At 33.6% G+C, this 14,225-nt stretch overlaps 1 protein-coding gene across 5 annotated transcripts in view; it reads left to right on the forward strand.

Annotated features, from left to right (window-relative positions):
• LOC143239967 (EF-hand calcium-binding domain-containing protein 7-like) overlaps positions 1-14,225 on the forward strand; it is a 96,409-nt gene that overhangs the window by 53,595 nt on the left and 28,589 nt on the right. For all 5 annotated transcript variants that reach the window (XM_076481680.1, XM_076481690.1, XM_076481703.1 and 2 more), the window contains 3 exons: positions 4,752-4,878; positions 5,222-5,322; positions 9,701-9,995. In XM_076481680.1, the coding sequence (XP_076337795.1) occupies positions 4,752-4,878; positions 5,222-5,322; positions 9,701-9,995 (523 nt within the window). The remainder of the gene's footprint in view (positions 1-4,751; positions 4,879-5,221; positions 5,323-9,700; positions 9,996-14,225) is intronic.

The raw sequence follows: 14,225 nt of genomic DNA on the forward strand, positions 1-14,225 counted from the left end.
TTTTTCATTATGTACCCTGAATTTTTGTCTTGAAAAAAGGTATGCTGTATGTATGAAGATTAAAAAAAAATTTTTGATTACATCAACTTTGTATTTTTAGCTTTTTTTATATTTAAGTTTCCAGGGGGTGCGAGAAATGATTACTGATTTGAAAGGGGTGCAAACACTGAAAAAGGTTAAGAACCACTGCTCTAGGTAAAAGCTTTTGCTAGGTATCTATCACTTCTGCTTCTTCCTCCACCTTCTTAGCCACCAAGACTCAGGCAGAGCGATCACCTCTTTCCTTTCGAGCTGATTGTCTCTATAACTATAATTGTCCCTTTACACTTGTGGAAATCAAACTGGCCCTTCATCGGTCTGGTAGTACATCAGTTGGACCTGATGATATACACTATGAAATGCTGCATCATCTATCTTCTGCTTCTCTTGCTATTCATCCGATTGTTTTTAACAGTATCTGGCAGGAGAATGTTTTTCCTGATGGCTGACACCAGGTTGTTGTCTTACTTTTCTCTAAGTCTAGGAAGATTCCTTCAAACTACTATCCAATTGCTTTGACGAGCTGTCTATGTAAGACCTTAGAGAGGATGGTTAATGCTCATCTTGTTTGATTCCTCAAATTAAACAACCTCCTCTTGCCCACCCAGTGTGGGTTCCAACGACAGCGCTCCTCCATGGACCACCTGATTCGACTTGAAACTTCAATCAGAGAAGCCTTTCTCAAATGACAGTATCTTGTAACAATATTCTTTGACACTGAGAAGGCTTATGATACAACATGAAGGTATGGCATTTTGCGAGACATCCATATATATGGGTTACATGGCCATTTACCCATTTTTATTAAAAATTTTTTAATGGACAAGAGATTCCAAGTTAGTGTTGATTCAACATTTTCCCGTTCTTTTCTACAGGAATTTGGAGTCCCTAAGGGATGTGTTTTGAGTGTCATGCTTTTCAGTATAAAGATTAATGCCATCACTAAACAACTCCCTCTCGGTGTTGCAAACGGGCTCTATATCAATGACTTTCACATCTCATGTAAGTTGTTGAACATGAGGTGTATTGAGCAGCAGCTACAGACTGCCCTCAATAATTTACTGAACTTTAACTTCTCTTTCTCTAAAACCGTTTGCATGTACTCTTGTTGCCAACGGGGTATTCATCCTCATCCTGAACTCCATATCTGTGAAGTTGTGGTGCTTGTGGTCCCTGAGACAAAGTTCTTGGGGCTTATCTTTGACAGTAAGTTGACCTTTATACCACACATCAAGCTGCTACAGGTCAAGTGTACAAGAGCACTGAACATCCTCCATGTTCTCTCTTCCACCACTTGGGGAGCAGATCGATGTTTTGTGCTAAAGATATATTGTGTTCTTATTCAATCGAAACTTGACTATGGATCACTGGTCTATGGCTCTGCCAGAATATTGGCCTTAAAGACTTTGGCTCTGCACTGGAGATTTCTGCACTTCCCCAATACAGAGCTTATACATAGAGTCTCATGAACCTCCTTTGCACCTCTGCCATTTGCAACTGCCTTTACTATATGCTGTGAAACTTTGTTCCTTACTAATACATCCCATCTGGGGTTGTGTTTTCCTTTCTCAGTGGGCCATCCTTTTTGGAACAGATGATCTGCCATTGCTCCTTTTGGCCTTTGTATCCAGGCACTGTTAGGTTAATTGGGTCTGTCCTTGAATAACATTGATGTATCCACTGGTCAGCCCATTCCACCATGGCTTCTTACAATCCCCAAATGTGATCTATCATTAAGCCATCTGAGAAAAGCAGACACTCCTGATTGGAAATACTGTCTGTTATTTGCTGAACATCTTTTGAACCATCCTTCCATTCCTATTTATACAGATTTTTCGAAATCAGGCGACTGTGTGGGCTCTGCCATGGTTTGTTGTGGTTTGGTGGTTGTGTGCAGAATTCCCTCTACAACTTCTATGTTCACTGCTGAACTTTATGCCATTTCTCTTGCCCTAAATCACATAGAAGCTAATCAGTATTCAAACTGCACTATTTATACTGACTCGCTTAGTTCTCTACTGGCCCTGGAATCTCTTCATGTTAGTTCACACCCTGTTCTCGCTGATATTCAAAACCAACTAGCCCATTTCTCTTTAACATCTACTTCTATCCAGTTTTTCTAGATACCAGGCTACATTGATATTAGCGGGAACAAGCTCTCTGATGCTGCAGCTAAATCTGTCTGCTTTGGCATTATCACCGCTGTGCCTCTTCCATACATGGACTATGGTCCTGTATTCATGGCTTGGCTCTGTGCCAGCTGGCAGTAGACTTGGAGTGAGCAACATGAAAACAAGCTTTTCCAAATAAAACCCTGTATTGGACTTTTGGCCTTGAGGATTGGAAAGAGGAAGTTGTACTGACTAGACCATGCATTGGTCACAGTTTTTAACTCATTTTCTTTTATCTGGAACTGATGCACTAATGTGTAGTCTCTGTAACACTCAAGTCACAATAAGTCACAGTTTACTTTCTTTCCATCGTTATGACTCTCAACAACAGCACCATTTTAAACATGTTCTGTCCCAAGTTTTATCCATAATGTTAGACAGTGTTATTGGTGATGGTGACACTGTCCACCTTGGAAATGTTTGTAGTTTTTTAAAGGCCGTTAATGTTTTAATGCCATTTTTTAATTTATACATTAGGCCTTTTTTATGTGATTCCCTTTTAAGAATTACAGTCCATCTGGTTCAATTTGAAATTAGAAAATGGCTGTAATATCAAGTAACTCAAAATCAGGACTGGAAAGGCCAACTTCAAGTGACTAATGATGTTGTTTGAACTACTCGTTAGTCATCTTTGTTTTGTTTTACTTTCATTTCCTTTTATGAATTTTACTAAATTTACTTTAATTTTAACATTTCACTGGATGTTTGGCACAGATAACCTAGCTGCTTTGTGCCATAAAACACCAAATCAACCAACCAACCTTAACATGTCCACATAGAAGGTAATGTTTATATCTTATTCATTCCTCCTTCACATGTACACATGGAAGATCTTGCTTATTCTTAGTTGATTATATCTTGCCATTTACACTTAACTGTTAATTTTTGTTATTCTAGTTCCTTATTCTGTAACATATCAGTCTAGAAGATAATATTTAGTATTTATTCATTACTTTTTCACTTGTACACATGGAAGAAAGTGCTTAGTCTTCGTTAATTATGTTCATGTTTGAATAGAAGAAAATGTTTTGATGCAGCTCATTACTCCATAACTAGTAGCTCACTAGAGGTAAGTTGCTGACATAGTTATTTCCTTATGGGCTTCTTTTCTGCACATGGTTTTAGTGAGTTACACCCAAAACTTAATAAAATTACTTTATTACCATGCTATGTGAATACATTTAGCATCAAAATATTACCACTAATTCAAGTTTTAAATTCTTAATTTTATCTCTACCAGTTTTTCTATGGTGGGGGCAAAGGGCATGCTGTCACATTTGTAGACTTACTTTGAAACTTATATTAAACTACTATTTTATGAATGTATCTTAATAAGTTTGGTATCAAATTGTAGATTGTAATTCATATTGTACTATTATGCATTAGTTAATTGAAATATATGACAGATATAAGAAATTTTTCTGGTGTTGTGATGAGTTCCAACAAAGTAGCATTGTTGTTCTGTAACTTCAACTGTACAAAACAGTCTTTAAGGTTAAGATTGTATCTGTAAAACCCCAATGGACATGTAATGAATATTTTGGCTGTGGTGGAGTCAGTGTTGGGATTATGTCTGTAAAACTCCTTTGGAGATTTAATAAATGTTTTGGCTGTGGTGGATTTAATATTGGGATTATGTCTGTAAAACTCCTTTGGAGATGTAATAAATGTTTTTGCTGTGGTAGAGTTAGTATTGGGATTATGTCTGTAAAACTCCATTGGAAATGTAATAAATATTTTTGCTGTGGTGGAGTCAGTAATCAGTAATTTAAAATGTTTTTGTATGATATTGGTTGCTAATCTGTTGAGGGGATGATATGTTAAAAACAAGGGTATTCTGTCATGTTAACTTTTGTCCTAAAGTTGGCTATTGTGTATGTGTATTTTTTAAGATATTGGCCAGGTGTTTAGGTTGGGGAAATCCTCCCATTTCAGTTTTGTAAACTACTCTTTAGGAATAAGTCTTGGTTTCATAGAGACAGAAAGAGTTATTGTCTCTGTAAGCATGGCTCTAGTGTCTTTGTAGTGTACAGTGGTTTTAAGAAAATAAGATGAAATGTTTGTTATTGTATGTTGGTATCTTGGTATCAGAGAGTTGATAGGTATAATTAAGGGATTTTTTTCAATAATGGGTAACTGTGCTGAAGTATTATTTATTTTACTATGCTGTTATTTGATTATTTTGTGAATTTATTGTTTTCTTTGGTTTATTTATCTAAATCCAGTTTCAGATCTAACAATGTCTTTTTCTTATTCTTCTTAATTTTAATAACATTTGCTTAATAACTTCAGCATTGGTTTTTATCAGGAATTTTTGTCACCGTGCTCCACGTTGAATGTGCGTAATTAGATCTTTTGTGTTATCTTACCTTTTAATATTATTTTTCAGCCTAATTCCACTGTAATATGGTCTTTACTGTATGACAAAGGGTATCTACTTGCAATTTATTCTTTAATAACATCTATCCAAGTTTTTTTCTCAAGTATTTGCATCAGATTTAATGCAGTTCTCTTTTTTTTTCTCTCTTTCTCTTTTTCCAGGATTGCAATAAAGTGATATCTCGAGGCATATTCTTTGTAGAAGATGATGGAAGAATATCTAGTCATCACTACACTTTAGATTTAAAAGAAGATTGTACAGTGTGTATTAGCACTAAAGCTGTAGAAGGTTTGTAAAAGTGTTTTTTGCATTCCTGGTTTTAGTTTTCTCACATGATCAGATTAAGATTTGAAAAATAACCTTCTCTCAGTCTTTCTTCCAAAACGTTTTTTAAGCATCATGAGTAGTCAGTAGATAATTTGTTTTATGTCATAACCCAAAGTTCCATAAATATACATTCACCATTCTGGCATGTGAAAAAATGCATGCCCATCACATTGTGTTTAAACTTGAAATAAGTTTTTCTACCATTTAAAAGAGAGTGTTATGTGATATGTAAAGGATTATCCTTTTGCTATTAATGTAAATAAATATGGTTCTTAGAATTTGTTATTTTGTTTATTGTATGCAGTGGAAAGATTTTGTGAGGTGGATGTTGAGATGCTGCTGTTTGGTGAAGGAGCGAGTGGAAGTCGATCTCTTATTTCTTCTACCCAGTTCAAAGACAAACAGGTAACATCATGCTTATTCTACTTATTACAGATTAACTGTAATTTCAGAATAATATATAAACAAAAAGTAAAAATGCTTGTAACCTGCTGAATAAGTGTGACAGTTCTAGAAACACTCATATTTTTAATCTATCATGTATGCATCTGTTCAAATGAAATCAACAATTCATTTTATTGTTATTCTATATCTATATAAAAATAAAAATTAACAATGGTAATAATCTGTATACATATAGAATCTGTAACAACTGAAATGTGAGTGTATATTACAAAATATTATTAGTCCACTAAAACACAGTCAAGACAGGGTTCCTTTGTAAAGACTATAGGTCAGTTTTATATTATTGAATACAGTGGCATGAGTGCACATGTGCTGTGTGAATGCAAGTTATTTAATGTTAGTCAGGTTTGACTGTAGGGTCAATACAATAAAAATAAGAAATATATAACATTATGAGACTTAAACTATTTAGATTAAATATTTGTATTTTCATGTTATAATGTGTAGTTTAGAAAAAAAAAAAAACAATTTATATTTATTTCTTAATTTTTTATGGTAGTTATTAGATTGGTTGAATTTACAGACCCCACACATTTACGTCAGATAAAATAACAGACAAAATATAAAGTCATACTGAAAAATAAACATTTGAAATGTATTTAGGAGGTTTTAGAGATTACACAAATAATATTTCATATTTTGGGGATGAAAGTTTTAATCATATCATGAAAATCACTTCACACTTAGACTAGTAATGAAACAAACTCAATATTTTCACAAACAAATCTTTAGTAAAATTACTTCATTAGAAAATATGTTTTTTGTTTACAAAGTATTTGCTGTCTTTACTAAAAGTCTACCAAATATTGCAAAGATACACACACACACACTGCATCACAAGGTAACTTATAGTATAAATGATTAAAATGTGCAAATGTTTATATGAACTATTGTATATTATATTGAGCCCATTGCAAAAGTGTTAAAGGAAAACAGTATTTTATCTTGATTTATGAATGTTTATCACAGATGTTGGAATTAAGTTTTTCTAATGCCCTGAACAACAAGATTTTAATATACTCTGCCTGTTACACAAGTCATTGTTTTGTTATGTTATGTTATTGGTTCTATTGTTATAAAAAATGGGTAAATTTGTAGGGAAAAACACAAGTTCTGGAAATGCATGCTAACATGTCAAAATAGATACCTCTCTGATTCGCTATGTTACGTATACTATGTATTAAGATTTCAAATAGCCAGAAATTTTAATTTTAATTTAGAAGTTACTTGAATGTTAGTATGTATGAAATTTATGATATTTGCCAACAAGATTGATACACATTATTTTGTTTTTTCACAAAAAAATTTTTGTATATAAACAACAATACAATTTGTAATAACAGGCATTACAAATAGTAATTAAAAAAATTGACTTGCATACAAGATTTTTACAAACTTACAACCAACACTGTCTTATATCTGGTCTGGAACTGAATATTGTGTCGACATTCATTGATAGCAATTTAATTCTCTGTTGAAACACCTGTACACTTCCCTTGACAGCTAGTTAACTTGAAGCACCTGTACACTTCCCTTGACAGGTACCTAGCTTGAAGCACCTGTACACTTCCCTTGACAGCTAGCTAGCTTGAAACACCTGTACACTTCCCTTGACAGCTAGCTAGCTTGACGCACCTGTACACTTCCCTTGACAGCTAGCTAGCTTGAAGCACCTGTAAATTTTTATTGATGATGATATATATAATGTTCTTGTAGAAATACTAACCTCTGAAGTTAACTTTGTGAAGTTCAAGGGTTTGCAGTGTTCAAAATCTATAAACGTTTCTAGTCAAAGTCTGTAGTTTTCCTATTAATAATAGTTAATCACAGTTATAGTTTCTGATGCCTATAGCACCATTACTGTAGCTGATCAATAAAAATAATTGTTTCTCAGCGTGTCAGTTTTATATCCCAATCACATGAGATTCTTGAACTTTCAACAGTGTTTGAAAACACTAGTGTGTTTTTGTCAAACAAATATTGTTGATTCTTACTCTCAATAATCTTCTACAAATTCAGAGAACAGGCAATACTTGCACAATGCACACCCATCAATGTACATCACATGCATCAAACTGAAACAAATGTATAACATTAAATCTGTTACATTTCCCATCCCATATATGCAACATCCTTTTACAATGGGCAAAGAGTATTCCTATAATATGACTATCTCGTAGGAAATGTCTTTCAGACCCTTTCATACGATACTTTTCTTTCCCTTGCTCCTGTCCCTTCAGTGTTGATATTAACTGTTATATTAGTTTGAGTTTTTTTCACTACTACTACTTTTTAAGAGAGAAAATTAAATAATGTGCAAAATGTTTATTAATTAACTGTGCCTGTGTTGTTTTATGGAACTGAAAATTGAGGCCTTATGGATTATCACTAAGTACAGTAGTACTTTACAGTAGGAATTGAAACAAAATGGTGGCCATAAAAATCATCCATTTAAAACCATCTTTAAAATGTTCAAATATGAACAATGCTGTTTAACAGTATTGGCTGAGCAAAACTGAAGTTTATTGTACTTACCTAAATAACTGTATACGTGTTTACAAAGTGAATGAAAATTTCACCATTTCAACAAATTTTCATCTTATCACTCTTATTGTTTCGCAGAACGTTTCTGGCTGGGGTACTAATGATGATTTTCTTTTACCAAAATGGGTACTAACATATAAAAATAAAACAGACAGTGCACTTACTTTGGGTGTATAATTAGTTTTTAGTTTAGGTTTGTAGAGGTACTAATGAGAAATAACATCGAATCATGTACATGCTTCTCATGTGCTTGATATTAGTGGTGCACTAAAATACAACTAATAGAAAGCAAAGAAGTATAGTGAATTTTTTTTTATTTTATAAAGGAAGTAGGTATCAGTATTTATACATAATTTAGCTAGCTATGGTAATATAGAAAGTTTTAATGCTACAAAAAAGTTTTGAAACAAGCCAAAAGTACAAAAACTGAGTTACTTAAAATATTTTAATTGTAAAACAACAAGAAAACATACACATACTTTTTTCATATGCAAATATACCACATGTTTTCTACCTTATTTGAATGTTCACATAGAATGTGGTTAAGAAACTTCTGCAGTTGATTTCATTGTAATTTCTTTGGTCTCATGTTAACTCTTAGCAGTGACACCTGGTGATTATGGTTGTAAAACTGCATCATGTTCATGAGGATCAACAGTTGTCTTCCAATGGTAGATCAGGTGGTATCTCAAGATTACGGTCTCCTTTATGTAGAATGAACAGTCATGCAGGTTAAACTAGTCATTCTTGATAAGTGAGACTTTACTGGTTCAACTTTTGGCAGTCTGTTGCATCATCTTGAATGAGCATGCCAACTTGGAAATAAGTCTTGAAGGAACCAATCAGATCAATCCATCTCTAGTTGCATTGTGTTATAAGGATAAAGATTGTTTCATTATGTATTACAAGGTGTGTTCACTCTTTATTTTTTTCTACAAAGGTAATCACATCAGAGGAATTCTCTTTTACTTTTCCATTGATTTTGCTGAGCATCCATTTGTATAGAGGTCCTACCTCATTTACTTTTTCAGGAAATCAGTTTAACTGAAAATGACACAGTTTCGCTTATATCCAATAGATGAGGTGGAGTTAAAAACATTAATAAGGTAGAAAATTCCTACATTTGTAAATCTTTCCGATATCTTAATATAGGTGAGCATTGGTGTTTAAATTAAGAATATTTCAAATACCTACAACTTTTGTAAAACATAAAAACAAAGGTTCACAGTAGCGTGTCTCTAAAGTAATCATGAGGAACCATTCTTGAAATTCACAGTAAAATTTATATTTTAAAATATCATGTATTTGTAAAAATGATGTTTTAACCATGATATCCAACTATGTATATGTGAGAAAGTTCATAACTTAATTTAAAGATAATTAAGATTTAAGAGTAACCTGTACAGTGATACTGTTTATTTTGAATTATCAAGGGTTAACTGTGTTTAAGGTAACCATCTATGTTTCACAACATTACATAGTTGAATTTGTACCATGAACTAAACATATTAGTATCTATTGTTTTAACCATACCCTTCAGCTTATATCTGTGGCATTTCACCACTAGATTAACAGTTTTATCTCATTCTTATCCAGTTAATGCTGTTTATTTCACTTAATCTACCATCTAGTAATATTTTTACTCTTTGAAAGCAGTTTTAACGTTTTTTTCAATGGAAATGTTTCAGAAACATCACATTTGAAGTCACATTAAGTATGATTTTGTTTTTCAATCCTTCATTCTTAGTTCACTTAATAAGTTTACATCATTCAGGGTGTTTACTGGTTAGAGGCCAATCTGGAAAAGGGCCATTACTGGATCATCCCCTTCACCACAGGCTGTTGGATAAATCCCATAATAGACTCCAAAGATGAATCCATTTCTCTAGTGCATACTAATGAAAGCCGGACAATAACCTTGAGCACTGCTGCTACAGAAGCCTTAAAAAAGGTGTTTGAAAACATTGATCTGGATCAAGATGGGCTTGTGAGCAGAAATGAGTTTACTCTGTTTAGCCTAAGAACCAGTGGGGAAATGCCTACAGATGAAGAGTGGTCAATTGTTGAAAGTAAGTTCTAATGACAATCTCTTATCAAAGACAAATATCTATTTAGAATGCTGGTTGCATTTATGAAATACTGCATTAAGATAGGAGGATTACAAGCACAAAGTGTAACTTCTATATTGATTATTTTTTAGAAACCTTTCATAGATATGCTGACTTCATGCTGTGAAAAAAGTAATAAAATCTACCCTCTAACCATTGCTTTAGAAACATTTTACAATCAGTGTACCAGTTTATATATCACATGAATTTTGCTTATTTTCTTAACATATACTTATCACTACTTTTAATGCAAAGTATGCAATAAATAACACCTGATAAATAACTCTATCTGCTATTTCTTCACAATACTCACTTTGTTGATTGGCACAGCATTGTTTAGATGTGTGTTTTTTACATATGGCTATTGCTTATGAACATGCTTCTTTGCTATTTCAATTTTGTTAGAAGTTTTAGTTTACTGTGATTTACTTGTTTCAAACTATTTTTTTGCATTTTTGTTGTTGTTGCTTAGAAAATGACAAGATATCTTAATGTGAATTTGAAATCAATAAATCAACCATGTAAATTCCTGTTACAATAAAAAATGTTACTGATAGGACTTCCCAGAAATCAGGTTTAACTTTTATCTGCAGAGGAGTTACAGGTCTTAATTTGCAGGAAACTAGGTTCATTTGTTCAGCCTGCAATTTCTTCTTCTTTTCAATGTGGCAATGTTTCTGAGGAAACATACAATCGATAAGACAATTTGGATTCCATTATTCCAGCACTTTCTAATTTTGGTCAGTCACACTCTACTCTCTTCAGGAGTTACTGTGCAATTGCATCATTCACTTGGTGAAAATTTGTTCTTATCCTTGCTTCCTACTTCTTCCAGTTCTCCCAGAGGATCTGTGATAAGTTTTTCAAGATGTACACTTCATATTCCCAGGGTACACATGGTTTAGATGTCCTTTTACACAAGGGAGAATCAAGTACTTCATATTCCCAGGGTAGATGTGGTTCAGATGTCCTTTGTGTGGCTTTGCCCTAATTTACACAAGGAAGAATCAAGTACTTCATATTCCTAGGGTAGGTGTGGTTCAGATGTCCTTTCTGTGGCTTTGCCCTAATTTACATAAAGAAGAATCAAGTACTTCATGTCAGTTCTCAGACTTCTGTATGTTAGTTATTGATGATTACTTTGTTTTTTTTAGGTAAACCTACATGCTTTGAAGACTGCACCTTTTGTGGGTTTATGAGTTCATTATTAATAAGTACTTTAACTAGGTACATTTAAATTATTCATAAGATACATATCATTATTACTAGTAATGTCTAATTCACTTTTCAATTACAGTAAATCTTTTGTCATTGTTAACTATCATTCTAATTTTGGTCAGTATGGGATTTATTTAAGTGTTCTTTGTTGTCTATGCTAGTTGTAATTAGAATGCACATTTGTTTTTTTGCATACTTTGTGGATTATATAAATTCAGATGGTTTGTCCACTTGATATTTATAAGTAGTTTAACTAGGTTTGTTTAGATAGTGTACTTTACATATTGCTACTAGTGACATATAATTCATTGTTCTGTCTCAATGGTTTTTTTGTTATTGTTAATATGTGCCTTGTTATTCTGTTTTGGTAGTTATTTGTTTCAAGTTCAGGGCACTACCATTTTAACTCCCCTCGACTTTATAAATGTTTTGTTGGGTATACAAATCTTGCTCAATGTGTTTACTGAATGAGTCTTTACACACTCCTTTCTATCAATGACTGATTCCTTTGCTTCCTACATTTTACCATATCCACAGTGGTCACTCATACCACGCAGGTTACAGACTACAGATCTCTGTGCTTTCAGATCATCACATTGTGGTCTTAGCATGATATTTTCATGTCTCATTAAATCTGGTAGCAGATTGATTACCTTATCCCAGCAAGATTCTTTTCACACAGTGGTTCCTCAATCCACAGGTCTTTAGATGGGTGTGTTTTCAGCTTGGAACATGCTACATACTCCTTTTCCACCCACTAGAACAACAAACTTCCTTTTGGCCTCTTGTTTCTCATCTGCTAATCCTGGAACGGTCACATTCTGTTAAGATTGGTGGAGTCTTCACATTATGTTCTATTCTACTGATGGCTTCATCTTGACTGGCACAACTACAGTCTTTGCTTGTACAACCTCCCCTACCCTTACCTCTGTCTGGTTCCCTGCTCTGTCTTTATGCATGGTTTTCATCAAGTCCATTGTCTTAGCCCAGGAACTGGTTTTATGTGTTGCATCCTTTTTTCTTGAATTATTAGACTTTCGTTTATGTCCATTCACCAACAGTGATAGTATACCACCTGCCTTTGTTCTCTTCAATGTGGTTTCTGTCCTTCCCACCCTTCCACTCCTCATCTTCATCTTATTGTTCAACCAAGTCTAGCTATCAGGCAGTCTTGTCAACCACCATTTGTTCCCCAGATTTCATCTGGTTTTATCTTCACCCATCCTTTCCCTCCTTTTCTGTTCATTTTGTGTTATGTTTGTTCCAAGTTCCTTTAAAATTCCTGATTAGGATCTCGTAGTCCTTTTTGCCCTTTCTTGTTCTCCATTTGAACTTTTGTCTTTGTGTTTCATCTACCATCTCTCCTCAAAACCCATTTTACTCTTCTCCTTGCTTGCAGTCATTGTAATTCAAATATTTATACCATTAATATCACCTGCATTCTTTACCATTTTTCTTGTGTCATCCTTTATTGTGATCAGTCTTTTCCTAAGACCAATGCTGCCCATGAAGATGGTTTGGCTCTTGTACCCATTTTCTTACCTTCTATTTCCCACCTGTACTTCCATTCAAATCTTGATTAGCTTTTTTGTCTGGTTTCTTCTTTAAGGTCCTATGTGACACAGACTGCTTCCTTTTGAGGTTCATGTTTTTGACTTTTTATTACATAACCTGTCTCCTGTTATAGTTACAGGTTGGCTTTGTTGGCTCATTAGGCTAGTTTATTCAGACTTATTAATGGAAAGTAAATATTCCCATAATGTTTATTCTCATTGGAGTTGTCACATGACTGTGTAACTTTAACATCTGTTGGAAGGGATCATTCAGGCCAGAATTACTTCCAATGCCTTAGTCTCTCTCTATCTACATGGCCTGGCTGTATTATCCTCTCGTGGATATTGTTTCCTTTTCTTCCCATGGCAGTTCCACACACATCAGTTTGTCTTTTACTGGGGTAATTCTTATCACTTCACTTCACTGTTATTTTTATATCAGAAACTTTCATCTTGATCATTGATAATGGGATCCCACTCTATGGTGGATGTTACCTGGTCAGATATGCTTTACATCAAACCCATATTATTTACTGCTTACATTATAATGCTCATTCTTGAGATGGAGTGTTCCAAAGACAAATGGCAGCTTACCCAGTGGTGTATCTATATACATATTTGTTTTTCTGGATATAAGTATCTTACACTCAGTGGTGAACCATCACTCATGGACATTTACTTGTAAGGTGGAAAGACATTTCTGCCTGTTCATGCTGACCCTTTGATTGAATAAATTGGGGTATTTCTGTCTTTAAAAATAGGTAATTAAGGATACCTATTGAACTTTATTTGGTATACTGTTCCTCCACACACTCCACTGTATTTTTGTTCCCCTTTTTACTTCCAGTGGAGTGTAGTAGTCCTTATCACTTCTTTGTCACTAGGGTGGTGGATCATGGAAGCTTCTTCCTTTGTGAGTGTAGAAATTTTTGTTTACAATTCGTGCTTATGATTATCTTCTGAAATCTGGTTTCACTTCTTCCATTAACAGTGGCTATTTTATTCCAGGTTAACAAAAATAGAAAAAAAGAAAATACTAGATTGGTCCAGCTAGGAATGATATATAAAATACTTTTTGGAAACAAAAGTAAATTTATGATCTTAGTAGTTTTTAAATTTCAGTTGAAACCTCCAAAATAAAAATATATGTGGAAAAGCTATGTTTCAAATGTTCATCTGCAAAATTATGGATGAGGTGAAGGCTGGTGCCATGGAGGTGGTCTTACTTGATGAGTTTAAATCCTGTGCTTCCTGTTTCATATTCCAAATTTAAATGAGAAATCTATGACAAATAGAAATCAAAAACTAAACTAAAATATAATTAGAATTAAACATAATAGTAATAAATAGTTCAGCTGTAAATGTTTTTAATACCATAATAATAATAATACCAAAGAGTACAAATTAAATCTGTGAAAAC

This window comes from Tachypleus tridentatus, chromosome 2 (genome assembly GCF_004210375.1).
Source record: "Tachypleus tridentatus isolate NWPU-2018 chromosome 2, ASM421037v1, whole genome shotgun sequence".
NCBI classification, from domain to species: domain Eukaryota; kingdom Metazoa; phylum Arthropoda; class Merostomata; order Xiphosura; family Limulidae; genus Tachypleus; species Tachypleus tridentatus.